The following is a 15810-nucleotide window of genomic DNA, read 5'->3' as shown; positions in this document are numbered from 1 at the left end:
CTCTTGGCCTCGACGCGGGGGCCTGGTCGCGGCCGGGCCGGGAGCGGCGCGCGGGCGGGGCGCGGGCCGGCAGCGGGGAGGCGCCCGCGTCCGAGGCCCGGGCCGAGCCTGAGCGCCGCGCCATGGCGGAGACCAAGATCATCTATCACATGGACGAGGAGGAGACGCCGTACCTGGTCAAGCTGCCGGTGGCGCCCGAGCGCGTCACGCTGGCCGACTTCAAGAACGTGCTCAGCAACCGGCCCGTGCACGCCTACAAATTCTTCTTCAAGTCCATGGACCAGGACTTCGGGTCAGTGGGCCGTAGGGCCTGTGCGCGGGTGCGCGCGGTAGGCACCTGTCCGGCCAGGCAGGGCAGGGGATCCAGGGGCTGTGACCTGGGCGGTGTCTGCGCGCCCTGGTGCGTGTGTCCCACCTGTCTGTGCTCTGAGCATGGGACGCCTGGGCCCCTCACTGCCTGCTCCGGGGTCTGAGAGCATTGGACGGTGGGCGGACCGCAGTCCTGGCTTCTCCTTTCACCCTGGGCCCTGTTCTGAGTGTGTGTGACTTGCGGTGGAGGTCTGTAGTCGAAGCGGACCTCCGAAATCCCATCTTGGCACCTGTCAGACTCAGGGTCCGCTGCCCCCCTTATGTGGAGAGCAGGTAGGATTCATGAGGCTTGGGGTCAGAGGAGTTTCCAAGCGTTGGGGGGAAGGGGTTAGGGTGGGGACAGGTGCCAGCCACCCAGTGGGTCTCCTAGTTAGCACCAGGGAAATAAGGTGATCCGGGACAAGGGCACAGATCTGTCTGCAGGGGTCTGCAGAAGTTTCTGGAGGCTTAAAACAGCATTCTTCTGGCCCCTTTCTCCAGGGTCCTCAGGACAGGGCAGGGACCAAGGGTCACTGGGCAACATGGGGCTTTTTTCCACCCACCCCAGCCTCAGGGTTGCTGGCCACAGGGCCTGTGTCCCTGCTGAACTACATGCCACTTGGGTTCCTGAGAGCAGTGCAGGCCAGCTGCTAACTCCGGCAGCCTCTGGGTCAGAGTTCCCACGTCTGCCCTTAGTGGTGGCTGTCCCAGCTGAGGGGACTTCCTGCTTGTGCCGGGCTGGCCCTCTGGAACGGTGAGTGGTGAACTGGAGGCTGGCTGGACGCTCGAGCCCTGACCTAGCACAACCACGGGTAACCTGAGTCCCCTGCTCGGCAGTGCTGGGGGGGCACCCAGAGGCCGCCTGGGCCGAGCAGGTGTGCTTGGGCGCCCTTAGGCAGCCCGTGTCCTTGTCTGAGGCTTCGTCTTGGGACTTTGACATTGAGGCCATTTCCTGGATTCTGTGGTTTGCACTGGCCCTGGGCAGTCCCAAGTCAGGTTAAACTGAGGCCACTTTGTGGCTCCCAGGGAGGCCTGAGGGACATGGGGGCAATTAGACTGTCTCATACCCTCAACACCAGGGAGAGGCAGAGAACGGGGAATGGGTCCTTGGCAGCCCCCAGCCCTGCTGGGCTCAGGTTAGGAGCTGCCCCCAGGCCAGGCTTCACAGGGTAGGGCACAGACTGGGGAGCCTGGTCCTGGCCACTGGCTGCCCCCCACCCGCCTCAGCTGCTTGATCGCCTACAGTCTCACTTCTCTGAGCCTGCTCTGCTTTGGCTGTGAGCATCAGGTATGTGAAAGGGTGCTTTTGTTTTTTAACTTAGTTTATCATTTTAACAAAAATTACTGAAATCACACATGCTCTTTCACACACTGAAGGAAGTGTGTGACAAACTGTGTGCCCAACACCCCCAGGTTGCTGCCCTTGGACCATGATCTGGGGTGTAGCCTGAGGGACCCAACCCTCCTCCTGTGTCTAATAGCCGCTGAGCTGCAGGTGCACTCTCAGCAGAGGCTGTACCTGCTAGAGGATTTTCAGGATCCATGGGTGCCCTGGCCCAGGAAGTCATGGTGGGCAGGCAAGATCTGGGTCTTGAAGCAAGAGTAGGAGTTCTTCAGGTTGTCTGAGCATGACTGGGATGTGAGGGAGGGAACAAGACCGGGCTGGTAGGCTGGGCTGGGACAGAGGGAGGGATTGGGGTGACTCTGGAAGGTGCAGTGGGCATGGGCAGACAGAGCAGGGGTGGCTCATCTTATTCCCCACCCCCACCCCCAGACCTGTGGTTGGTGACCTGTTGCCCTCAGGGACCCTTGAAGGGGATCTGCCTCCTTCCTTCCCTCTCCTGAGATCTACCTACAGAGTTCCAGGTTCTGTTTATTCTATAGAATCACTTACTCAATGGAATAAATTTCCTCTGGGAGTGTCTGATTAGTCACCCACACTTTAGTATAAATGAGAGTTAGAGTCTCACCTTGGCTACCTAATGGATATAGCTGGAGGTTGGAGAAAGAGGGAGCAGGTCCTGGCTGGGCTGGGGAAGTGGCCCCCTTATGAGAGGGGTGGCCTCAGATTGGGGACTGTGAGGTCCCTGACCCTCCTGAGGCCTCTGTTCCTAAAGTCTCACTCAGTTCTTGGCCTCTCTGGCCAGGAAGGGAAGCCTTCCTAAGTCTAAGGTGTGGCCATAGCCACTTGCTCTGGCCAGGCCCCACTCTCCATGAGCATCTTTGGCAAGTGGGTAGAGAGTCCTGCACCTCCATCCCACTCTTCCCATGCAGGTCATAGCTGTGTGTCCCAGTGAAGCTGGGGAGGCTCTCAGAGCCTGTGCTGGGCTGACCCAGAGGTGCTAAGCGTTGGGCTTGGTGTGCAGCCATGCTCACAGGCTTCCACTGCCTTGTGGACTCCAGGTCTCCCTGGACTTGGCAGTGGCTCTGGGCCCTGCATCTCTGGGCCAGGAGTTCTGGTCTGTGGGGCCATCTGTCTTGGGGCCCTGGGGGCTGTGGTGGGGGCTGCGCTTGGCCTGGTCCAGGCAGCCTGAGCTCCCACTCTGCCCTCTGCAGCTCTGCCATCTGCAGTCAGTGCCCCTGGTGTTGGGGGGTTCTAGATGCCTCACCCCCTGGAGCTTGCGGTCAGGCGTGGAGGATCTAAGGTCTAGACCCTTCACCCTGGAGCCTTCAGAGCCCAAGCCTGGTCAGGAGGCAGTAGGGGGACAGATGAAGGCTCTGTGGGAACTGAAGACCCTGACTCCTGGGGCAACCCTGTGTCACAGGCGGGGCATCCCACTGGGTCTCTGGGACCCCAAGGGTCCCTGGGCTCCTGGCTCTGAGCAGGGAGCCCTGTTCTGTACGGGCCCTGCTCTGAGCAGATTCCTCACTGGGGCGCGTCTGCGGGGGTGGCGGGTGGGGCTGGACAGCCCAAGTTCCAGGTTATCAGGGATCTCACCAGGAATCCCAGAGCTGGGGGCAACATGCCAATGGAGGTTCCCCTGGGTGGCCACCCTGAGGGTTCATGTCTTTGCTGACCACAGCTCCTGAGGTCTTCTCTCAGGCTCAGGGAAGGCTCTCTGGATTGTTTGGGGGGCATTTCCCCAGGCTTGGTTGAGGCCTCCCCCAACCCCACCCCTAACTTCATCCCTGTTCCTGGCCATCACTAGGGATGCCCCCTCCCTCCCTGCTATCCTGACTAGCTGCTCCTCGATGCCCTGACCCCCAGGGGGAAGGCTGGGTGCCCTTTAGTTCTGGCCAGAAGGTGTATATCTCTCAGGCTGGAGAGGACTGGGGAAGCAGGGCCTCTGGGCCCAGGTGGGGGGCATTCATGTGTGGGTGGGCTCATGGGAGCCTCAGGCAGCTCTGGGTGACCGATTGTCTGGAGGTGCTGGCTGTGCAGGCAGTGGGGGTTCAGGGTGCCGCCTGAGGTGTCCACCTCTGGGAAGCCCCATGGACCTTGTGTTGTGAGTCAAAAGGGCGGGGGCATAAGTGCAGGGAGAGAGGGGAGGCTGCCTGCTGGGCCACCTGGGCTGTGAAGTGATAACCAGGTCCCCTCTGGGTCTCTTGCTGCAGTCACTCAGAGGCAGTGCTTGGGGCCCATTGGGCCCCCTGGAGGGCTTGCTGCAACCCCCTGTCTCCTGGCTGCAGCCGGCAGAACCCCAGGTGTCCCCAGGCCACCGCAGGTCTTCATGTGGTGACACCTTCTGTCATCTTGGGCTGGGTCTCAGCCTCCCCAGAGCTCAGCTCTGCCAGACTGTGGTGCGTGATGGAGGCTGCAGACACTTTGTCTGTTCCTCACTGGGGAGAGGGGTTTCTGAGAAATGACTCCTGTCCATTGTTCTGTCCACCTCATCTATGCCTGTGTGGCTGGCCTGGGAGGCATCTGATGGAGTCGCTAGAGGACCCTGGCGGAGTGCCTTCTCCAGGCTGCCCTGTCTCCTCTGTGCACTCTGCCCTGAGGTCTTGGGCCTCTCCTGGTGGGTGGGGTGGACCAGAGCCTTGCTCTCTGAGGCCTCCTGCCCCCTGCTGCTGCCTCGGACATGCTGAGTTGAGGTGTCTGGGCCCAGAGGCCACGAGGCTACTTCCTGCTTGGTCTGCGGCTCCTATTTCTACACTGGGCCCTCATCCTAGGTGTGGAAATCTGCGGTGCTGGGCAGGGCTGCGCTCCAGGGGCCTGTTGCCAGCCCTGCCCTGCCTCCCCTGCTCCCTGGGCCTCTAGGAGGCCACAGTGTGGGATGTGTCTGGGCCACAGCACTGTCTGCCCTGCCTCATGGCCCTTCCCTGCTGCCCTTCTCACCCCTTTGAACCAGACTCCTGGACCTCCCCAACCTGTTTCTGACCCCAGGGTCATTGGCTTCCTTTCCAGTTAGAGTTGCCCTGGGCCTTGGCCATCTGCCTCTCCTGTCCCCCCAGGCCCACCTGCTGGGGGCAGCAGGAAGGGACAGGCCAGGCTAGCCGTTGGGCAGTGGGTAGAGCTGGTGACACTTGCTGACCTTCAGGGCCTGAGGCTTCTCCGTGGGCCCTGCTGGCCCTGCACTTGGATGCCCTTCGAGTTGGGCCAGTGTTGTGAGTGGGGGTCTGTTTCTGTCTCCTTGGCTGGGCCAACAGGTCAGGAGGGTGGTGGCCCGCTCCTGGAGTGTGAGCTTGCAGATCTGTGTGCTGTGCATCTCCCAGGGGGTCTGCCCACACCCTATTTGTGCTGAAGCCTGCTGTGAACCGGGCCCTGCCCTCGTGATACGAAGTCTGGGGGAGTCACACAGAGCAAGGAGGATACTTGGCATTTGTGTCTGGGCCCAATGGGCCCTGGGTGGGGTTCTGGGAGGATGGTGATGGTCTCCAGAAGCGGAGGTGCTGGGTGAGGGCATTCGCACAGACCAGCATCTGGGTGTGTGGCCAGATGCCCCATGTGACCCACACCCCGGACAAGCTGGGGGCCTTAGTCCAGAGCCTAGTGATGGGAGCAGGCCCCAGTGTGGCTGCCTCACAGCTGCGTCTGCCTGCAGGGTTGTAAAGGAGGAGATTTCTGATGATAATGCCAAGCTGCCCTGCTTCAACGGCCGTGTGGTCTCCTGGGTGAGTCCATGGGATGCTGGCGGAGGGCCCTGGGCTGGTGGGAGTGGAAGAAGGGGACTGCCCATGCCCAGTGCCCTGCTGGGGTTGCCTGGACACTGGTTCCTGAGCCCTGCTCTTGTCTACAGCTGGTCCTGGCTGAGGGTGCGCACTCGGATGCAGGGTTTCAGGGCACTGATGGACACACAGACCTGCCCCCGCCTCTTGAGCGGACAGGTGGCATCGGGGACTCCCGGCCTCCCTCCTTCCAGTAAGGATTCTGGGAGGCTGTGCTGAGCCCAGTGGAGCTGAGGGGCTTGCATCCTGCCAACCTATTGGAAGTGGGGAGGGGCAGCTGAGCAGGGACCCACGGTCAGTAGGTGCTGGTCAGCAGAGGAGGGGCAAGTGGAGAGGCCCAGAGTGGGCCAGTGGGTAGATGGGGGCTCTGATGGAGTTGAGGTCCCACTGGATGTTGGGAGGAGAGGAGCTGAGAAGGTGTTTGAGGCATGAGTGGCCTGGCCGCCCCAGCCCAGCCCTCCTCGGCACAGCCCGAATGTGGCCGGCAGCCGCGACGGGATGGATAACGAGACTGGCACGGAGTCACTGGTCAGCCACCGGCGGGAGCGAGCCCGACGCCGGAACCGTGAAGAGGGTAATGAGGCCATGCCCTTGACTTCCCTGGGACCCCCGTGGGCACCCCAAGCCCTTGCTGGCCCCCCTTCCAGTGGGAGTCCCTTGGCAGAGGTTCCAGACCCAAATACCCTGGACCCTAGTGACCCCTCAGCAGCCCTGCAGTCACCCTGCCAGCTCCCAGGTGAAAGAGTGCTTGAGGTTGCAGGGGCTTCCTGTGACTTCCAGGGGATCCCATGGCCAGGCCCCCTCCCTGCTGTCCCCACAGCAGCCCGGACCAATGGGCACCCAAGGGGGGACCGGCGGCGGGACCTGGGGCTGCCCCCTGACAGTGCGTCCACCGTGCTGAGCAGTGAACTTGAGTCCAGCAGCTTCATCGACTCGGATGAAGATGACAACACAAGCCGGTGGGTGAGGGTGGGGGTGTAAGGTGGGGCAGGGTGTGTGCCCTGGACCACACATATATGTATGCATGTGTGTGTGCACATGGCCAGGACACTCTGCTGGCTGCTCACTGTCTGCAGGGTGGGGATGGTTTCCCCAGGTTCAACCTTGTCCCTGCCCCTTTGAGTTCAACTATATCGGGGGTGGCCAGACCCTGACTCTGGGCACCCCCAGGCTGAGTAGCTCCACGGAGCAGAGCACCTCCTCCAGGCTCATCCGGAAACACAAGCGCCGGCGGCGGAAACAGCGCCTGCGGCAGACAGACCGGGTAGGTGCGGACTGGGCAGGTGTGGGCCCGGCAGGTGTGAATCTTACAGGTGTGGGCTGGCAGATGTGGACCAGTCAGGTGTGGACTGGACAGGTGTAGGCTGGGGTGGGCAGATGGGTCCCACTCACAGCCCCTCACCTGGTGTCCCCTACAGGCTTCCTCTTTCAGCAGCATCACGGACTCCACCATGTCCCTCAACATCATCACCGTCACACTCAACATGGGTGAGGCCTCTGTGGCGTGCTGGGCAGGGCACAGTGGTGGTGGGGACACACCTGCTCACCACCCTCCTGCCCCACAGAGAGGCACCACTTCCTGGGCATCAGCATCGTGGGCCAGAGCAATGACCGGGGCGACGGTGGCATCTACATCGGCTCCATCATGAAGGGTGGGGCTGTTGCTGCTGATGGCCGCATCGAGCCGGGCGACATGCTGCTGCAGGTGCGGGCCGGGAGAGCTTCTGGTGGGGGGAAGAGCAGCACCCCCACCCACCATGCTGACATCTTGCCCCCAGGTGAACGACGTCAACTTCGAGAACATGAGCAACGATGATGCTGTGCGGGTCCTGCGGGAGATCGTGTCCCAGACGGGGTGAGGCCTGTGGGGGTGACGCATGTAGGGGTCGGACAGCGGAGGGGAGGGGGCCGCCTGGGTCACCTTGTGACCCGCCCACCCCACAGGCCCATCAGCCTCACAGTGGCCAAGTGCTGGGACCCAACGCCCCGCAGCTACTTCACCATCCCGAGGGGTGAGTGACCCCCTGGGGCCGGCGTGGTGGGGGTGGGGCACCTAGCCCAGCCTGAAGGGCCTTTTCTCTGTCCTGTGTTCCACTTTCCCCCATACCATCCATCTGTCCATCTGTTGCCATGCTCTGGCTGCCCAGCGGATCCAGTTCGGCCCATTGACCCAGCTGCCTGGCTGTCCCACACGGCAGCGTTGACGGGAGCCCTGCCCCGCTATGGTACGAGCCCCTGCTCCAGCGCCGTCACGCGCACCAGCTCCTCCTCACTAACCAGCTCTGTGCCTGGCGCTCCGCGTAAGTGGCAGCTCACAAGGTTGGGAACCGAGGCTCTGGCCAGGCACTCACTGGGTGCGAGGGCCATGCCAGCCTTGACTATTCACGGTGCTGCCGGGTCCTCATGATCAGATGCGGGGGTGCCTGCTCCCACCCTCCTCCCTGCTCTCTGTCCCAGCAATGGGAATAGGAGATACCTGGAGGGGCTCAGCGAGCCCTGGGGTCTACGTGGTGGGGGCAGGGAGAGGCAGGTGCCTGCGTGGGGCCCTCACCCTGCTTTCCTGCCACTAACATGACTAATAGCCCCAGCTCGCAGGGGAGGGGGTAGAAGACGCCTGATATTGGCCCCTGGGGCTTTGGTCTGCAGGGTCGGGTGGGTCTTGCCCTGGTTGGACAGGGTGGGAGATGAAGGTCCAAACTCCTCCCGCCCAGTGCCTGCTCCCTGACCCTGCGGGGCCACTGAGCGCTGGCACTGAGCCCCACGGTTGCTCGGCCAGCAGAGCCTGGCCTCTGAAGTGGGGAAGCAGGCCGGGCCTGGGGTCTATTCTGACCCTGTGCCACCCGTCAGCCACTCGGGCTGAGGAGGGGGGCCATGCCTTGCAGAGCTGGAGGAGGCGCCGCTGACGGTGAAGAGCGACATGGGTGCTGTCGTCCGAGTCATGCAGCTGCCGGACTCAGGCCTGGAGATCCGGGACCGCATGTGGCTCAAGATCACCATCGCCAATGCCGTCATTGGTGAGGGTCCTGCACCCAAGGGTGGGGCCGGGTCCCTGCCTGACTGTTGCCCGCTGCCACGCAGGCGCAGATGTGGTGGACTGGCTGTGCCTGCACCTGGAGGGCTTCCGCAAGTGGTGGGTGGGTGGGTGGGTGGGGGTGGTTGGGAGTGGGGGGGCCCGGGACTGGGTCCCTGCCTGACTGCCACCTGCTGCCACCCAGGGGCAGATGTGGTGGACTGGCTGTATGCGCACCTGGAGGGCTTCCGTGAGCGGCGGGAGGCGCGCAAGTACGCCAGCAGCATGCTGAAGCGTGGCTTCCTGCGGCATACAGTCAACAAGGTCACCTTCTCAGAGCAGTGCTACTACGTCTTCGGGGACCTGTGCAGCAGTGAGTGGGGCTGCGGAGCGGAGTCCCAAAAGGGAAGGCCGCCCTCCCCACCCTTACCCGCACTCCCTCTGCCCTCCCCTCACAGATCTTGCCGCCCTGAACCTCAACAGCGGCTCCAGTGGGGCCTCTGATCAGGACACGCTGGCCCCACTGCCCCACCCGGCTGCCCCCTGGCCCCTGGGTCAGGGCTACCCCTATCAGTACCCAGGGCCCCCGCCCTGCTTCCCGCCCGCATACCAGGACCCTGGCTTCGGCTACGGCAGCGGCAGTGCCGGGAGTCAGCAGAGTGAAGGTGAGGGCCCCTACCTCCAAGCCCAGCCCCATCCCCCACAGCCTGGCTCTGCCCTGCGTACCCGCCCCCTGCCCTGCACTCCCATCTGCTCTGTGCTCGGGCCCTGGGTGGCTTCTTCTGAAAGGGGTGAGTGGTCAGAGGCTGGGGAGAAGAGCCTAGAGTCTTCAGGGGTTGTGTGGGTGTGCTGGTGGTCCAGACGTGGCAGAGGCAGAGAGAGATGGTGTGGGAAGCAGCAGAGGGGTCCTGGGACCCACCCACCAGCTGCAGCATAGCAGGGAGCAGAGGTGACAGTTCCATAGATAGCCGCAGCCCACTGCTGGGACATGAAGGGCAGCTGAGCACGGGGGGTTGTGGTGTCACAGAGGAGCACCTATTGGGACACTGTCCTGAGGCTGAGTGGGGGGTTAGCGAGGTCCATGGGCACATGCCCCCAAAAGCATCTGGGGAGAGATCTGGTAGGTGACTCAGTAGACCCAGAAGGGGACAGAGAGAAAGGGCAGTGGATCAGGGGCAGCAGTGTCCAAGGGGAAGCATGTTGGGTGCGGAGGCCAGTGGGCACATGCCCCCAGCGTCTGGGGAGAGGTCTGGTGGACCCAGGAGGGGATGGGGAGAGAGAACAGTGGATCGGGCAGCAGTGTCCAAGGGGAAGTGTGTTGGGCGCCGGTGGACCTTGCATAGGCCCAGCTGGCGGTGTGGGTGCCTGGCCACTGGTGTGTAACTCCTCTATCCCTTGCTTTGTGCTGAGCAAGCCTTAGACTGAAGGACTAGCGGAGCGGACCCTCGGGGCCGGTAAGCCAGGGTCCTGCTCGGAGTCCCCCTCCGCACGTCCCCAGCCAGTGGGCATCTTCAGGTTCCCAACATGTCCTGAGTGCCCAGGAGGGGCTGAGCTGAGTAGCCGGCCAGGGCTCTGGGGGCAGATGAAAGGCGGGTCTTGGGTGGGGAGCCCACGATGGCTGGCAGTGCCCTGGGCACATGGCCGCCTCTGGGCCTCCGTTTCTCAGCTGTAAGACCGGGCCCTCGGTCCAGGCACTGGTGTGAGGAGTGGGGATCGAGCTGGCCCTGGAGCATCCCTGCCTGTCTGCCACTGCCCATCCTGCCCCCACCACCACCCCCCGCCAAGCATCTCTTCTCCTCTGCCTGCTGCAGCTGCTCCCGCTTCCCTGGGCTGGGCCAGTCCGGCCCTCATGTCTGCATGGCTGCCTACCCCGACCTGCACCCGCTCAAGACTGTTGGTGTTGCCCCTGGTGGTCCCAGCCATGGCCATCTGTCTTGGAAGAGGCAAGGCCTAGTACTGACCATCCCATTCCTCTCCCCCATTCTTGACCCCAGGAAGCAAAAGCAGTGGGTCCACCCGGAGTGCTGGCGGGAGCAGCCGTCGGGCCCTGGGCCGCGAGAAGGAGAGCCGGTCAGCTGGAGCTGGGGGCAGTGGCAGCGAGTCAGACCACACGGCACCAAGTGGGGCGGGTGGCAGTGGCTGGCGGGAGCGTCCGCCTAGCCAGCTCAGCCGTGGCAGCAGCCCGCGCAGCCAGGCCTCAGCTGCCGCCCCAGGGCTCCCCCCGCTGCACCCACTGACAAAGGCCTACTCAGTGGTGGGTGGGCCACCTGGGGGGCCACCTGTCCGGGAGCTGGCCTCTGTCCCACCAGAGCTGACGGGCAGCCGCCAGTCCTTCCAGAAGGCCATGGGGAACCCCTGTGAGTTCTTCGTGGATATCATGTGACCGAGGCGAGAGTGCCTTCAGCCCAGCCCTGCTGTGGGGAGGCCCAGGGTCCTGCTCTTGCAGGAGGGCCCTGCTCCTGGAGCTTGTGTGGGCTTGCCTTAGCGGCCATCCCAGGTCAGACCTGTGCTTGCTACCATGGGGTCTGGGCCTGGACAGAGTGGCAGCAGGCTGGAGGGGAGGGGCTGAGGGCAGCCCAGACCACAGTGATCTGGATGGCGGCTCATCCATCCCTGGCTGGAGCTGTCAGTGCAGACCCTGGGCAGGAGGGGCATCTCCCTGTGCTCAGGCAGGTCTGACACACCCCTCTTGGCGTATGCCTCAGGGACCGCAGCTTGCCCACAGAGCTGTGGTGGGGCCTCAAACTGAGCTGAGAGGTGGCCACTAGGCCTGGGCCCCACTGGGTTCACAGGCCCCACCCATCTTGCCTAGGCCAGGATTGGGGCTGTCCTCTCGGGGTTAGAATCACAGCCCCAAGGTCCCTCTGTGGCTGCCCAAGGTAGGGATCTAATTTATTTATTTATTGTCTGGCCTGTGTGCTCTGTGGGGTGGTGGCCAAATCAGCTGCCCCCTACCCCAGCCACCAGAACAGTTTCGTGTATCCCCCCTGCAGGGACACAGGTCGTGTCTGGAGGTGTGCAGGAAGACAGTGAGGGGCAGGCGGCAGGATCGGGGACCCTGAGGGGGGAGGGCCACAGACACGCACAGCTGCTGCAGGGGCAGGGTTTAGAGCAGAGGGCATGGCCAGCTCAGCCTTCCTCGCAATCTTGGGGTGGCCTTCCACCCACCCACACTCGCACACATACACGTCGCTTCCGTCCGGCGTCTCTGGCCTGCACATGTCTGCACTGTAGATACTATATCTAGTTGGGAGCGTCATCCAGATAGTTAATAGAGCTGCTTCTGTGTAAATGCTATTTTAAACACTAAAAAGCGTTTAATTTTATGGGACTGATGTGTGACCTGTGTCTCTTCCCCCACTTGAGGAGGCTGGGATGCAGGGGCTGGGTCAACTTCCCCAGGGTCCAGCTGAGAACTGACCCAGGACTGGCTTGGTGCTGTCCTGGGTGCCAGCTCACCAAGGCCCTGAGCACAGCCAACCTGGCAGGCAGTCTTCTGTCCGTGGTGCTGGCTCCTGGCTCTGAGGCAGGGGTGGGGTGAGGGGTAGGGGTCCCTGTGGCCGGTGCTGGCCATAGTGCTGACCCCTCTGACCCTGCCTGGGCTCTGTCCGTGGTGCTGGAGGTGATGGCCGCCATTCTGCTGGCTCACCGGCCAGGGAGAGAGAAGGAAGCTGGGTGCCCCCTCCCATTTGAGGAGGCCTCTGCCTTGCGCTGGGGCCCAGGTCAGGTACACACCCCTGCAGAGGGGTTGAGAAAGCCACCCCCCCCCCACCTCCCAACATCCCACTCTTGTGATGCTTGGAGAGGATGCTGGGTGGGGGCCTCCCACTGGGCCCAGCCAGGCAAGTGACACCCAGTTTTGCCTTCATGTGGTCCCTGGGGTCTTCCCTGAGCACTCAGTGTAGGATTCACGGAGCCCCAGGAACCCTCTATGGGCCTCTGACTGGAACAGTGGGGCTGGGTCACCTGTGTGGGCCAGGGCTTGGCCAGGACAAGACAGAGCCTAACTCTGGGGCCCAAGGTGATGAGATCCCATTGGGCTGAGGCCGCTTATGCACTCTGGAGGTCACTCGGGTCAACATGAATCTAGGGCTGTGAGTCTCAGTGGAGTCAAAGCACAGTCTGCAGTTGCTGCATGGAGACTTGGTTTGGCAGTACCTCAACGAGGTCTGAGTTCACTGGGGTCAGGTCACTGACTCAAGGGTCACTTGTTTTTCCCCTGAGTCTCCTTCCCATGCCCACTGCTGCCTTGCCCTCTGGCATCGCTGGGACCCCCTCCCAAGAAGAACTCGGGGGTGTTGAGGTCAGGCCGCCACAGCAGCAGGTAGCACTTAGGCAGGTGGAAGGTGGCCAGGATGCCCAGCACACAGAAGAGAATGGTGCCCATCTGCACAGGCGGGTGGGATACCACATGTACATTGGCAAAGAGGGGGATGTAGGAGACCCAGGTGATGAAGTAGGCCAGCATGGCGAAGGTCAGGCCGCGGGCACTATTGTAGCAGCCAGGCCGGCTCTGTACCAGGAAGGTGCCCAGGAAGCAGAGGAAGGCCAGCATGGCGTTGGTGGCATGCACCACTCCAAACATAATCCAGGAGCTCACACGGCAGTGCACCAGTGCCTCCGTGGGCAGTGCGTGCCAGTTTGTCATCACCACTGGTGGGAAGACCGCCAGGTACCAGGAGCAGAGCGCCGCCTCTGCCAGCATGGCAAGCAGCACTACCAGCCAGGCCCAGGGCCCCCGCAGGCGGCTCTGGAGCCAGTCTGTCCAGCTGGGTGGCAGTTCTGAGCCCACAAAGATCTCAGCTGCCTGCAGGAATAGTGTGCTCAGGCAGCCAGTAAGCGGGAGGTGGAGCAGCAGCTGCTGGCCCATGCAGCTGGCAGTGCTGGGCCGGCCAGGGAATAGGAGGACGCTGAGGCAGACCAGGCCCAGGCAGGCCAGGCCAAAGCAGGCCCTGGGTCCCCCTGCGGCCTGAACTAGTGGGCTGTCCCGGTGCCAGGTGAAGAGTCCTAGGGCCAGCAGCACCAGACCCAGAACGATGCCCAGCAGCAGGAGCAGCCCAAGCACAGCCGGCTCCCCCCATGCCAGGAACCTGGGCCTGCGGGGGAAGCACTGGGTACTACCATCTGGGGACCACTGGTCCTGGTCACACTTGCTGCAGAGGGCGTCGTCTGAGGCAAGGGAGGAGAGAGGGCGTGCTGGGGGCCACTGGCTTCCCTGGCCTTGCCGCTGCCCCAGACCCGACCCTGTGGTACCCGCCCTCACTCAGGCCTCAGTGTGGGCTGGACCCTGAGGGCTCACCTGGGTGGCGTTGGTAGCTGCCGGCCTTGCATTCCACACAGTCGTAGCAGCAGGAATGGAAGCCCTTTACACGGCGCACCTGGCCCTCCCTGCACTGCCGCGAGCACTGGGACACGGGCTCCTGGCGGGCGGCAGGGCTCAGGCTCTGTGTGGCTGGTCACACCGGCCCAAGCCCTGGGGGCCGCCCCCGCTCCCCAGGCAGGACTGGCACTCACTTGGTTTCCTGGGGTGTGCCAGATCATGTTGGAGAACTGGAGCTCCAGGCTGCCATTGAAGCTGCCCACAGTGCGCAGCATGGGCATCCGGTCCCGCCAGACCCACAGCTTCAGGTCATAAGCCAGGTCCACATTTCCGCTGGAGTCAAACTGCAGGGTCCGGTTGTATACGCGGAAACTCACATTGTACATATTCTCCAGGAGCTGGCGGTGGGGGAATTGGGGTGCTGGGGCTGGGCAGGGAGTCGCCACTGGCCAGACCCCCCCTCCACACCCCCCACCTCCTCCTCAGGGGCGCCAGTGGATTGGGGAATGAGCCAAGAAGCACAGCTTCTGTGACCTCACCTGCCAGGGCCGCAGAGGCTCCTGTGCAGGGCAGCCCGAGGAGTTGCAGAGCAGTGCTTTGTGAAGTGCGTGGGCCACGCCGTACACAGCTGCGTAGGCGGCAAAGGTTTGGTGGTATAGCAGCCCATCGGTCACGTTTTCCGGGGAGGCACGGTCACACTGGGGGCAGCGTGGCCCCACCACATGCTCCTCCAGACTCAGCTGCCCTGCCTCTAGCGAGGCGCAGTAGGCAGGCTCTGCGGCCCGGGCCAGGCGGGTCTGCACATAGGACCGGAACTCGGGCATCTCAGCACCCTGATGCAGGAAGCCAAGCACCGTGCCCACCCGCTCCATGCCCGGTAGCATCATGACCAGGCTTGAAGTCAGCCAAGTCTCGCTGGCCACCCATACCTTGGGCGAGAGCCTGTAGTGGATGCTGTAGCTGAACAGGCTGTAGGCGGCATGGGCAGAGGAGAAGACCACCACCACTTGCACGCTGCTGTGGTTTACCTGGTGCAGCAGGCTCTGCACGGAGCCTAGCCGCGGGCCACCAGCCCGGGGCAGCGGCATCAGGCCCTCATAAGCGATACAGATGCCCTTGGCATTGGCCAGGCTGGAGAAGAGGCCCAGGCCCTGCCGGCCATACTCGTCATCACTGCCCACAGCGGCCACCCAGTTCCAGCGCAGCCCCTGCAGCAGCTCCACCATGGCCGTCGCCTGCACACGGTCGCTAGGCACCGTGCGGAAGAAGGATGGGAATGTCTCGCGGTTGCTCAGCCGGTCGGTGGTGGCACCGTAGCTGACCTGCAGGCGAAGGCAGCTCCTGACTCGGGGGCTCCTGAGGTGGGTGGGAGGATGGGACGTGGGGAGGGGGCGCACCTGGGGCATGAGGAAGAAACTGAAGAACTTGCCAGTGACCAGGGCGACCTCGGACGAGTAGGGCCCAATGACGGCCAGCACACGGGGTTGGTACTGCGTGTAGTCACAGTAGGCACCAATGCTGCGGCTGCCCGCCTTGGCCATGAACACCAGGCTGGGCTTCATGGCGATCACGGGTTCCGAGCATGTGTCGAAGAGGTCATAGCCCAGACGCAGCCCAGGGAGCAGGGTGGACGCGTTGTTGATTTCCTCCACGGCCATCATCACAGCTAGTGCCCAGAGCAGGCCGGGGGCCGACAACCTGGGGCCACAGGGGCTGCGGGTGGCTGACACCTCCCCCCCTGACCAACTTCCTCCAGCCCCACCTCCCCTGCCCACACTCCCGGCCTCCCTACCTGGTGCACACGGTGGCATTGGGCTGCACCCTGTTACCCAGCCCGGTATCATCGGCCGAGCCCAGGGGGAAAAGCCCGCCCAGAATATAGTCCCCAGGCAGGCTGAGCTGCTGGGACAGGCACAATGGGGCCCCTGGCCTGATACCCAGTGCAGCCACGAGACCCAGGAAGGTCAGGCCCAGCATGGCAGGTGGCATCTTCCAGCAGCAGGACAGACTGCTTGCGCTTGAA

At 63.3% G+C, this 15810-nt stretch overlaps 2 protein-coding genes across 6 annotated transcripts; one reads left to right on the top strand and one right to left on the bottom strand.

Moving 5' to 3' along the window:
* Window positions 1-52: 52 nt before the first annotated feature.
* On the top strand, window positions 53-11798 carry DVL1 (dishevelled segment polarity protein 1). Of its 5 annotated transcripts, none has more exons than XR_005725066.1 (15): window positions 53-292; window positions 5334-5403; window positions 5529-5650; window positions 5928-6031; window positions 6278-6416; window positions 6628-6721; window positions 6876-6945; window positions 7023-7162; window positions 7236-7312; window positions 7402-7469; window positions 7605-7757; window positions 8340-8471; window positions 8673-8840; window positions 8926-9921; window positions 10462-11798. XR_005725066.1 is itself a non-coding variant. In XM_040264085.1 (15 exons), exons 1-15 carry the CDS (start codon window positions 123-125, stop codon window positions 10848-10850), a joined length of 2085 nt encoding a protein of 694 aa, XP_040120019.1. In that variant the 5' UTR covers window positions 54-122; the 3' UTR covers window positions 10851-11798. The 5 variants fall into 5 exon arrangements, 4 of the variants coding, with proteins under 4 accessions (XP_040120019.1, XP_040120018.1, XP_040120017.1 ...); XM_040264085.1 differs by having other exon boundaries at window positions 54-292; window positions 5946-6031; window positions 8926-9132; XM_040264084.1 differs by having other exon boundaries at window positions 54-292; window positions 6281-6416; window positions 8926-9132.
* TAS1R3 (taste 1 receptor member 3) lies at window positions 11763-15598 on the bottom strand. Its single transcript, XM_040262818.1, has 4 exons — window positions 14327-15598; window positions 13982-14185; window positions 13767-13887; window positions 11763-13636 (listed from the first exon to the last, which is right to left on the bottom strand). Exons 1-4 carry the CDS (start codon window positions 15596-15598, stop codon window positions 12672-12674), a joined length of 2562 nt encoding a protein of 853 aa, XP_040118752.1. The 3' UTR covers window positions 11763-12671.
* Window positions 15599-15810: the final 212 nt, after the last annotated feature.

The sequence above is a fragment of the Oryx dammah genome, unplaced genomic scaffold (assembly GCF_014754425.2).
Source record: "Oryx dammah isolate SB20612 unplaced genomic scaffold, SCBI_Odam_1.1 HiC_scaffold_21, whole genome shotgun sequence".
Lineage (NCBI taxonomy): Eukaryota > Metazoa > Chordata > Mammalia > Artiodactyla > Bovidae > Oryx > Oryx dammah.
Note: the sequence above shows the minus strand (reverse complement) of the source record. Positions and strands in the feature narration are given on the sequence as shown.